This window comes from Pangasianodon hypophthalmus, chromosome 13 (genome assembly GCF_027358585.1).
Source record: "Pangasianodon hypophthalmus isolate fPanHyp1 chromosome 13, fPanHyp1.pri, whole genome shotgun sequence".
Classification (NCBI taxonomy): Eukaryota; Metazoa; Chordata; class Actinopteri; order Siluriformes; family Pangasiidae; genus Pangasianodon; species Pangasianodon hypophthalmus.
In genome coordinates this window covers 6,578,185-6,590,518 of record NC_069722.1, presented here as the reverse complement: position 1 = coordinate 6,590,518, position 12,334 = coordinate 6,578,185, and the positions used below count along the sequence as shown (strand labels likewise).

Genomic DNA, 12,334 nt, shown 5'->3' with positions numbered 1-12,334 from the left:
CTGAGATTTGACTTCTCTTTCCTTCCTAGATGATCCAGACGAGTCGTACTCTGATCGAATCAGCAGATAGTGTCTACTCCAAACTTACCCAGTCACAACGAGCAGGTGAGAACTCTCTCTTTCTCACACACATGCACACACACAAACACACACACACATACAGTAAAATTCCTTGCTCACAAAGGTCCAGATAAGCAACGAACATTACTGAATGGCAACAATGGTTATCCTTTAATGCTTAACATTTAATTATTCTGAGGTGTGTGTGTGTGTGTGCGTGTGACTTTTTTTTAAATCACACTCAAGCCTACTCCCACAGACAGACTGACCAATCCTGCTCACTCCCACAATTAATAATTGTGATACAAACTAGTCATTTAAACCACCGTGACTCGGATAACGTGTACATTCCCATGTTAATGAATGGGGCCTTTTTCACATCTGACCACTTGTCTGAAAGTAAAACCGCCTGCTCCTGTGACTTTTTGTCCCGATGCACACCTCTACTGTGAGATACATCTGTTTTGAATTAGAAGCAGGGGTAATAAACACAATAAAACTATCTCTGTTCAATCTTCTTTAAACAAAGCTTCAGCTCTCTAGCTTTCTCTGACCCAATGTGCTGCCTTCAGCTAAATTTACATTTAGCATGTGACTGGGTGAGCCACAACAGAGGATCTGATACAGAAGCCAAGCTGGTTCATGTTAAACTAGAGGTTTTTTTGTTTTCATAGGCTACATTGATCGTCTCTGCTACAGCATTTTCTTGAGTGCTCAGTTTGGTCTGCATCCTTACCACAGTCCGTCACTTAACACCCCCTGGCTTATGGGATCAATTAACATGCCACTAAATGTCCACTCTTCAATAATTGCACAGAATAATACACTAAGGACAAAACAGCAAATAATTAGGCAATCAAAATTGCTTTCAGTGGAGCATTCTGATTGGCAGTTCACTGTCTTCGGACAGAGCAAGATGGGTAGCAAAAAACATACACAGACCAGTTGACATTTGAGCTTTGAAAGCCTAATTATTTAGGCAGTATTAGGAGAAATGCCTAGGGGAGATATAATGTGGTTTATTATTGTGTTGCCTGTTTATTTACAGAGTGCACGCATTCACTCTCAGATTCAGATTAAGATTCAAGTAGCTTTATTTGCATGGTAAAAGGCTTTACATTGGCAAACACTGGTAATATTAAATTACAGATATACACATTTACACACAATTTAAAAAAAAACGTTTGATATAATAATAGCAATAGGAAGAAAATGCTATTTCCATAGGGATAGAATGAAAAAGGAAACCTGACACGTGCATCTGTTTGGGAAAACAATTGCTCTGCATTATACTGGAAAATTTTGAAAGGGCTTGAAACATGCTTGAATATCAATTTTGAAAAGCTGTTTGAACCATGTGTATAATTGAGACAGAGAGACAGAGCAAGAGAGAGAAGAATGTTAATAAGTAAACAAGGTGATCTTCTGCTCCCAAACCTCTCTCTCTCTCCCTCTCTTCACTTTTCCTTGATCTGTGAGCTAGGCTGAATCATCTCTCACTAATGGCCTGCTGTTCCATCGCTCACAAAAATAGACCCTTGCAAAGACTCTGATATTTTGTAAATTTTTAATCTCTCTCTCTCTCTCTCTCTCTCTCTCTCTCTCTTTCAGTCACACCCCCCCATCCCCACTCTCATTCTGTTTCATCTGGACATGTTCAGCAGAGCATCACAGCTGCCTGGCTCTTAATTAGTTGTGTCAGTGTGAGTGTGTGTGCGCGAGAGAGACAGACAGAATGAGAGACAGACAGACAGACAGAAGTCTGTTGAAAGTGCGAATGGCCTTGTCCAGCACCTCTCCTTTTCCAATAAACACTTCAGGCTCACCTCCTCTTCTTTCCTCTATCCTTGCCTCCTCTTTTTCCTTTCTTCCCTTCATCATGTCACCTCGGATTCGAGACCACACACATATATGTTATGTCATTTCGGCCAATCAGGAGCTGGCAGTTCCGAATAGAGTTTTGATAGTCAGTGACAGTATCCTTCATTAAACAAGCATAAATAACACACACACACACATAAAGACTTGTGTTTTTACTAAATGACAGCTCAAACCTGATATATACACTCACAAAGCCTTCGGAAGGTCAGAAAGACAGAGGGGAGAGGAATGAACTATTTTATCAAGTGAGTAGTGGAGGATAACCAAAGGATGCTTTCATTTTTCTAACATAGTCTGCACTATTTTCATATCTGAAAGATTAAAAACATATTACATGCTATGCTAAGAAACAGTGTAATACTCGCAAATGCAATTTTGTGCGATCAAATTCACACCTGGTTGAAATGGGTGTAAATTTGAGCTTAACATTTTAACAACCTGAAAAACACCTGATTCGCAGATAAATAATCAAAATCAATATAATCAATAGTTATTGTGTAGATCGTAATTAAAATATTATAATTAATGACACTAAACATAGAAAGTAACATTGATAATGATAATTGTGTATGTGGAAACCTCAAGCTAAAATATATGTAGGGGTTTAGTGTCAACATGTAATTAATAAATGTGAATCAAAATGCTCATATGTGGATCTTTTATCAGCTCATTTGTTCTTCAGTTGAGTAACAGGTGCAGAATATAGTTTAATATCAACAATTTTATTCATTTTGGTAGTCTGATCATCATTAATGTTTAAATCATTTCAGCATTTTGCTTATATACAATAAGGATGGAAACTTGGCTCACCTATGTTTGTAGATCGAAATATAGATGAAATCTGACATATTTGAGTTCTAATATAAAACAAAAAAACTAGCTTTAAATAGACTTCACTAAACTACCTACAGATGAAGGTTTTTTGAAAATTATTTAAAAATAAAATAAAGAGCACATAGCCCGCTTAATGCTTTCCTTTGATTGGCTCCTTATTGCAAGACCTGCATAAATTAGGGTGTGTTTATTGTCAATTAGATGTACAGTATATAAGGGGTAAACTGGGATGTGCTGTACGCATATGAATGAATATCCAAACCAAAAAAAGATGGTTAATGATTCAAAGAGGGGACAAATGAAGCGCCCTGAGTGCCTTTGTCATCAGTGACATTAGTAGTTGCCACATGACTCTTCACCAGGCCCCATCTACTTGCTTTGCCAACAGTCTATATTCTTACTTTTCACTAAATCACCAACATTCACTTCAAATAAATGGCTTCTGGCTGCTTTGTCACATTACATTTCTGTCTTCCTCATTCTCTCTGTCTCTCATTGAGACACTGAATAAACATAGTGTCTTAAAGGAAAACTCCAATTTGAAACACATTAAATGTGTTTATATTGAAATATTCGTGATGAGATTAGTGATTCTGGTGGTAATTTGTTGGTTGTTGCTGTATTTTCGTAATTCTCATGAGAAATTAGTGGTTGTGGGTCGCACTGACATCATATGGGGACATTGTTGGCACGGTTACAACAGTGCTATCAGCATCTAGTCTAACAGCATTGTGGGTAAGGTAGGAGACTGATCACCAAAGTGAAAACCAAGACCAACATGTTTATCAGCATCTAGTCTAACAGCATTGTGGGTAAGGTAGGAGACTGTTAACCAAAGTGAAAACCAAGACCAACATGTTTATGTTGAATCAGAATTTCATTATAAAAAAAAATAAATCTTGGATTCCATTGAAGATTTGTATTAATTATAAAATTATGAAGCTGTTCAGGGTGGATTTTTTTCTTGATTCCACATTGTTAAATTTTTTGTGCATGATTACTGACGTTGGTTTATTTGACACGGTGATAACTTTGGTATGGTTCTCTTTATAAAAGGCTGATTTGGAGCTGTTTGGCTCAGTGCTGTGAGGTCATTGTGTTTCACAAATGCCCCCATGAATCAAAGCCAGGGAAATAAATGCCTCCATTCTTTTGTGTCTAAGGCTACACTTGCTGGCATTTATGCCTCGACTGTACACCTCCAAACATGTGCTTGTGAAGTAAATGGTTGGTGGTGTGGCTGACGGTCAGCAACAGTGATGATATTGTGTGTGGGTGTGGAGACACAGGACACAGCTGTGAGTCTGGCAGGCATTCAGACAGAAGAAGCATTTTGACACCTTTAGCTTTGGCACCCCCTAGCATGACGGGATCTGTCTAGGGACTTCACTCTCCATCTCACGCTTTTTAACTGGTTATCTGACTCATCACACAGACACACACACATTTTAGCACTTTGTTTGGATCATCGTCATGATCCAGCTAATTATAAAACAATCTAATGCATAGAAAACAGGCAATTTTATTTTAAATTAGGCATTTATCATTCATTTGCCAGAACTTTTTAGATTGCCCTTGATTCAGTACCAAAGGTACAGTGTTTGGTACCTGCTCAAGATTAGTACAAAAGGATAATAGTGGTACTTTGGAGTAGCAGTATTGTTCATTGTTCTGGCTCAGTCCCTCATCACACAATGTGCAACACCACTTGTACAAAAAAAGGCAGAATCACATTTCTTGTGATAGACAATCTGAGTAATGGAACAATGAGAAGACACAAGTGTTCATTCATTCATTCATTCATTCATTCATCTTCATTAACTGCTTTATAATGGTCACAGTCATTGTGGATCCAGAGCACAAGACAGGAATTCACCCTGGACGGAACACCAATCCGTCACAGGGCACCATGTACACACACGCATTTACACTGCATATTTGGCTTAATTTTAACAGATGGGCTTCCACTCTCATTATTCAGCAGCACATAAAATAGCACTTGATTCAACATGTCCTGCGAGCCGATACTGCACAAGAAAAACGTACTTAAGGTCAGACTCGCACGTTCTATTCAATTCAGTGGACATTGTCACAAAGCAGCTTTACAGAAATAAAGGCTACTGCTTTCATAACTGCTACTGAGAAGCACCCCACAGCATAGTGCTGCCACTACCATGCTTCCACATAGGGATGAAGCATTTTGATGAGCAGTACCTGATTTTCTTTAGAAGTAGCACTTGGAGTTCAGCCCAATAAAGTAAAAATTTTTGTTTTGTTAGACCAGATTATCATTTTCCCCATGCTTTCAGAGTTCTTTAAGTGCCTGTTGTATGCCTTTTACTCAGGAGTGGCTTCCATCTAGGCACTTTACTATAAAGGCCGGATTGATGGAGTATTTCTGAGATGGTTCTTCCATCTCTGCTGAAGCTTATGAAGCTCTGTCAGAGTGGCCACTGGGTTCTTGTTCACCTCCCTGACCAAGGCCCTTCTAGTCTGGTTACTGAGTTTGGCTGGACAGCCAGCTGTAGGAGGAGCCCTGGTGGTTCCAAACATCTTCCAATCCCCAATGATGGAGCCCACTGTGCTCCTGAGAACATTCAAAGCTTTAGAAATGGTTTTGTACCCTTGCCCATATCTATGTCTAAACATAATTTGATCTTGGATGTCTAGGGAGATTTCCTTGGACCTCATGCCTTGGTGTTTTGATATGCACTATGAGTTGTGAGACCTTATACACACAAGTGTGTGCCTTTCTAAATCATGTCCAATCAATTGAATTTGCCACAGGTGGAGTCTAGTCATGTTCTAGAGATATCTCAAGATAATGAAAGCAAACAGGATGCACCTGAGCTCAATTTGGAGTGCCTTAGCCAAGGGTCTGAATACTTAGCTAAATGGGATATTTCAGTTTTTTAATAAATTTGCAGATATTTTTTTAAAACGTGCATTTGCTTAGTAATTATGGATTATTTAATTAATCAATCAATAACACACTAAAGTGTGCAAAAAGTGAAGGGACTTGAATGTTCAGTACATGTGTTGTATACTTTATGTAGATCTTGAATGGTATTGCAGTCACCCATTTCAATTTGTTTGGAGTTATATTAACTAGCGTACAAGAATGTAGTTTCAGGCAGATAAAGCTTTGACAATCTGTGTGTCTACAAAACTAATTGCCAAATATTTCCAGGAAAAAAAGCATACTCAAAAGACACTTCAGGCTCAATGTAAACCTGACTTCGCATCTATAGCACCATAAATTCAGAGACTCACTCAGTGCTGATAAAATGCATAAATGTGAATATCAGTTATTTGTAACAGGTCAAACTGGGTTTTAAAGGACTGCATCCACTGTAATGGCTTCCAGAAAAAAATGTGGTTTTGGTTTGCTGTCAAGTAGATTTTTGTTGTTGTTACTCAGTGTACAGAAAAACAGAACACATTAGGCAAATGTTCGGCTCACTGAAAAAGATACCTCAGGGCTTGCATGAAATACAGACCATTTGTTTTAAACAAAATATCACTGTTTCAGAATCTTTTTCATTATTTCTTTTGATTTTAAGTAAGATAGTTTTAAAAATCAGTTAAAAATCTTATTTATAGGCATAGAACTGACAATTTTTAATAGAGAGAGAGAGAGTAATTTTCCACTTTTGAGCAGACAGAGAGCAGATGGGAAGTATAGGAGTTCAATCTGATTGTGCCATCTGCTGTGTGATTTTGATGAAGCATGTAGTCCTGTTTTGGGGTTTCAAGATGCTTCACTGAGACTCAGTCTTCCCTGAGGATACAACAGAGACCCCTGGTGTGGAGGGATTGATTGTGTTGGTGCTGTTTTGCAGGGTTGGATTTCCATGAAGATCTGCACCGGATCGGCGCTAAGGAGGGCCTGAAAGGTAGAAAACTGCAGAAGGCCATGGAGAGCTACGCCTGGAATATTACTGTTCTCAAGGTGAGCGTGCTGCTCAAACACTGAACTCAAACATCTGTATGTATTTGTGTATAATGTATATGCACTTCCTGCACTGCGTGTGTGTGTCTGTGTGGAAATCAAGAAGCAAGAAAGAAGCACTTATCATGTACATATAGCAGTTGTTGGGCATGAAAATAAATTGTTAGTGTCTAGGACTCGATGCATTAGCCACAGATTAGCCCATGTTCTACTGTTATTTTCCAATATCAGCAGATTTCTACCTCACAACACACTATGAGTGTAGGAATTAATAAACGGCAATGCTTCAGGGCAGCACAACCCTCCCCATTTTCATTGCTAATGCTGCAGTAATTAATTGTTGCTGATTGCTAACTACATCATTACACAACATTATTTGGGGTGTCAGCAGCACACACAGAAATTTGCTGAAATGCAACTGTATTTTATACACAATAGTAATACAACCTTAATTCTGCTCAGTAATTTGGTCATGCAGCAAATTTTTATTCTCCAGTGACGTTACTGAAGTATGTTAGTGAAGATAGTAGAGTGTCTGTGAAGTCAGTGGTGTAACTTAGTGAAGTATAGGAATACAGTTATTGAAGTATGTTAGTGAAGTTTTTTTAGTGAAATTAGGAGTATGTCAGTGAAGTTTACAAGGTTAGTGAATTGTGCTAGTGAAGTTAATAAATTATATTAGTGAAGTTAGTTAAGTATGTTAGTGAAGTTACTGAAGTATATTAGTGATGTTAGGAAAATAAATTAGTTAAGTTAATGAAGCATATTTATGTAGTTAGTAGAGTATGTAAATGAAGTCAGTAAGTTTGTAAGTGAAGTTAGTCATATACACTACATGGCCAAAAGTATGTGGACACCTGATCATCACTCCTGTATCAGCTTGTTAAACATCCCTTTCCAAAACCATGGGCATTTATATGGAGTTGCCCCCTGTTCCCCCCTCCTTCATGGATTTAACAACCTTCACCCTTCTGGGAAGGCTTTCTACAAGATTTGGAGTGTGTTTGTGGGAATTTGTGCCCATTCAGTCAAAAGCACATTTGTGAAGTCAGGCACTGATGTTGGACAAGAAGGCCTGAAGTTCAGTTTCATCCCAAAGGTGTTCAGTGGGGTTGAGGTCAGGGGTCTGTGCAGACCACTGGAGTTCCTCCACACCAAACTTGTTAAACCCTGTGTTTATGGACCTCACTGTGTGCACAGGAGCATGGTCATGCTGGAAGAGCATGCATCTCGGTAGGTAGCATTCTCCCGGCATCCGCCAAACCTGATTCTTCCAGCAGACTGCCAGATAGTGAAGTGTGATACACAACTCCAGCAAGCACATTTCCACTGCAACACAGTCCAGTGTCTGCATGCTTTACACCACTTCAGCTGACCCCTGGCATTGCGCATAGTGATCTTAGGCTTGTGTGCAGCTTCTCAGCCATGGAAACCTATTTCATGAAGCTCCCGATGCACAGTTCTTGTGCTGATGTTGCCCCCAGAGGCAGTTTGGAATTCTGTAGTAAATGATGAAGCAGAAAATAGGCAATCTTTATGCATAATGCACGTCAGCACTCAGCGACACACTCTGTAACTGGTCTACTGCTTCGTGGCTAAGCTGGTGTTGCTCTTAGATGCTTCCATTTCACAATAATAGCACTTGTAGTTGACCAGGGTAGATCTAGCAGGGCAGATATTTCAAGAACCTGTGGCAAAGGTGGCATCCAATGACAGTCCCATGTTGAAAGTCACTGAGCTCTTCAGTACTTTTCAGTACATTGTTCTGCCAATGTTTGTATATGGAGATTGCATGGCTATGTGCTTGATTTTATGCACCTGTTAGCAATGGGTGTGGCTAAAATAATTAAGAGGGGTGTCCACATACTTTTGGCCATAATGTACGTTAGTGAAGTTAGTGTTAGTGGTTTATTTTAGTGAGGTTAGGAAAGTGAAATAGTTAATATAGTATTTTAGTGAATATGCTATATTTGTGAAATTAGTAGAGGATGTAAGGGAAGTCAATGGAGTATTAGTGAGGTTTGTAAAATAAATTAATTAAGTTAATGTAGTATATTATTGAAATTAGTGTATGTAAATTAGAGTATATAAGTGAAGTTGGTGGAATATATTAGATTGTGAAGTATGCTAGAGATGTTAGTGAGGTAATTAGTAAAGTTAAGGAAGCATGTTAGTGACGTGTGGAATTTATTATGTGGCTTATGGGGTTTAACAGTAGTCCCCTGAAGAGTTATTAGATTGTGAAGAATTATTATGTCTGGAGGTTATACAGGAATCTGTCTTTTAGGTTGTGTGCTGTCAGGAGTGTAGATGGAGGCCATGGGGTGTACATGTGGTCTATATGATGATGAGATATGGTTCACTGAAGGCTATAAAGTGTAACTGAGGTTAATGGTATTGTGGAGGTCTTAGAGGAAGGTGGGGTGTACATGAGGGTTATGGAGGGAATGCACTGATTGCACTTTTTTCCATTTTCAGTACAATAACATCAGAGTTCTAAGCATCAACCAACACCGAATATTAATCCCGTGCTATAAATGAGCCAATTCTTCTGCAAATTACAGCTATGCAAAACATTAGAGGTATGATGAGTTGTGATTTGTGTTCACGTCCAAGGTCACGTTCATGTTGGTAAAAAAAACGTGTTCCCCACATAAAATATGTCAGTCTGATCTAATCCCGAGCCAGCATTTCAGGCTAGTATCGGATCGTGATATTCCTTCTGTAATATATGGTGAAGTATAAAAGAAGGTAGAGTGCATGTGAGGTATACATGATGAGCTGGAGGTCACAGAGAGAGAGACAGAGTGTGAATCAGGGTTATGATATGGTGAAGCATAAACGGAAGTTATATAGAGAGATGGAGTGTGTATGAGGCTTTTTAAGATGAAGTATAGATGGAGGTTACAGACAGAGGTGGAGTGTGTATTGGAGTGTGTATGGGATTTATAGTCTACTGGAACAAGCAGCACACTCACTGGCATTATGTTGGAGTGTGGAGTGCCTCTGTAGAATGAAAAATGTGCCTCATGAATGCTGAACAAGAGATACCTGTGCTACATGGTGCTATATGAAGTGTTTTCCTCACAGTAGCTACAGAAAAAGAAAAGAGAAATGTTTTTTTTTATGTCAGCACTACTTTACTGGCTCAGAATACAAAAAAAGCACACAAGGTTTGGATATGTGTGTGTGTGTGTGTGTGTGTGTGAGTGCGTGTGTGCATGTGTGTGTGTGTGTGTGTTTGTGTGTGTGTGGGTGTCGTTTGCAGGTTTTGTGGAGGTGCTGGGACTGACCAGAACACACATCAACTGTCCCACTCACTTATCCTCCTGTTCTGTCTCTCTCTCTCTGCCCAATCTCTTTCGTTACATCAGGGATGAAACAAAAAAAAAATCCATATTTTCTGTCTTGGATTTGATCCAGGAGGCCTGTGGTAAAGTCTGAAGCACGCTGAGTTAAATATGTATGAAATCAGGTTCTCTCCATAGTGTGGAGGAAAGGTGAAAGTAGAACACACAGCTTCTTCCTCACCTCAGTGAGCGCAAAGAGAGAGAAAGAGAGATTGAGAAAGAAAGATAGTGAGGGAGAAAAATGTACAGAGATAAGTGTGTGTGTAAACTGGTTGATCTACTAGTTCTCATTACAGCTTAAGTCTCAACGCCTCTGATTATATTACAGCTTTATTAAGATATCAGTCTGCCTCTCGCATATGCCCCAACACCCATAAATAGTCAGGCACATATTTATAAATCTCTTTATAAGCTCCAGCTATACTCCACCATATCCAAAACCCTATACACTGCACTTCCCAATATGACCTCCATCTACAGCTGATTGCACATATGCAGCGTGAATGGTGTGTTTTCCTCTTCGGTGCAGTTTTTTAAGCAGGTGAGAACACAGCAATGACACTTAGGCCGAGAGCGTCTGAGTGAGGTGGCCTTAATCTACATCTATGTGCACTCTAGTGGAGTTCGATTTTAGATTCCAACCCCTGATTCATCCTGAAACTAAAAACAACTACGAACTAAAAACAACTACGTGTGTGTGTGTGTGTGTGTGTGCGTGTGCGTGTGTCTCACAGCTCCACTATCCATGGTCTAAACATGTGTGTGTTTCGCAGCTGCATGCATAATTCATGTTATAAACTATGATTTATTAATATCAGAAGACATGCCTTATTTAGGTCAGAGAACCTGGCCCATTACATGAGCAGGAGTGTAAAGGAGGTGTATGGTGTTGTTGGAGTATAGATGAAGGTCACAGAGAGAGCATCTAGTTGAAGGTCATAGAGGGAAGTGCAGTGTGAATGAGGCCAAAGTATGGCAGATTACAGGTGGAGGTCATACAGGGAGCAGAGGTGTAAGGTGTAAGGTTTATATGTATGTGCTATTTTACACATATGAAAAGCTGGTGCTGTTTTCATTGCAAACATTGATCAAATGTTGATGATTACAAAGACAATCTGTTTAACAAAGCAGTCTGTTGAATTCTTGCATCTGATTGGTGAAACAGTTGTTCAGGCTGCAGGACAAATCGCAGGGTTTATATTAGTGAGCTCGTCCTAATACGTTATTGTTTCTATGGTAACGGCTAACACAAAGAGTTCTATGGTGGACACGCCACATAAACAGGTTGAAAAATGTGTAATCGTTAATATGGTGAGGAGACTTTTTTTTTTACATTTATGGAAGGAGTCACCAGTGTTATTGCTTTGTAACAGTTAATAAGTTTTCCACCTTGGGAAATTCTGAAGTTGGAGGACGTTGTGTTTTGCGGTTTCACTGTAACAGGCTGCTTTTTTAAAAATTATTATTATAAACTTCAAGAGGAAGTAAGGGAATGAATGTTTATGGCTGTTGTAATGTAAGTCATAACAGAAACTGACTTTTTTCGAAGGTTGTTCCACAATATAAACAATATTAACTATGTAACCATAAATGAATAAAAATTATGACATGTTGTTCTTTAATTAATTAAAAAATATAAATTGCAAATTGCTGTGATATACAAGTAATAAAACCTTCAGTATGTGCTGATATGTGAAAAATTCGTAGATAGTGCCAAGTGCCAAAGTGTTTTTTCTTTCCTTATATTCAGTGTCCATTTTGCTAACATATCACCTGACAAGTCACATTGCTATAAATGTGTAGAAGGAATGGAAATAAACAAGGGTTATTCAGCAACAGACTTTCCGAACATACCCAGTGCAGTAACCCTGTCATTTTTACTTAGTCCCAGAAGCAAAAGAAAACACACACTCTTCTTAAATGTTCGCATTATGTGATTCAAAAACCTGAATAACAACCACTGGAAAAACAAGCCACTTGTTTGCACAAAACATGTTTTTGATTTACACTGCCAGCTATACCATTACATTTACCAGATGCTTTTTACCCAAAGTGCTGTGATTTGAACCCATAAGCTTCTGATCAGTAGCCCAGAGCTCATAACCACTGAGTCACCGCTACCTTATCCAACTTTTATTAGATAAGGTGCATTTGTGCTCATTTGTATGCGCAGGCTCAGTAAATCACTTGCTAAATGGTTGCCCACAGCAGCACAAATGGTCGCTAAAGCAGCTGTAATTAGTGATCCTCTTAGTAA

The 12,334-nt window shown here is 38.9% G+C and overlaps 1 protein-coding gene across 1 annotated transcript in view; it reads left to right on the top strand.

Annotated features, from left to right (window-relative positions):
* plcl5 (phospholipase C like 5) overlaps positions 1 to 12,334 on the top strand; it is a 75,292-nt gene that overhangs the window by 58,349 nt on the left and 4,609 nt on the right. The window contains exons 4-5 of the mRNA XM_026916533.3: positions 30 to 105; positions 6,618 to 6,727. Coding sequence (XP_026772334.1) covers positions 30 to 105; positions 6,618 to 6,727 — 186 coding nt within the window. The remainder of the gene's footprint in view (positions 1 to 29; positions 106 to 6,617; positions 6,728 to 12,334) is intronic.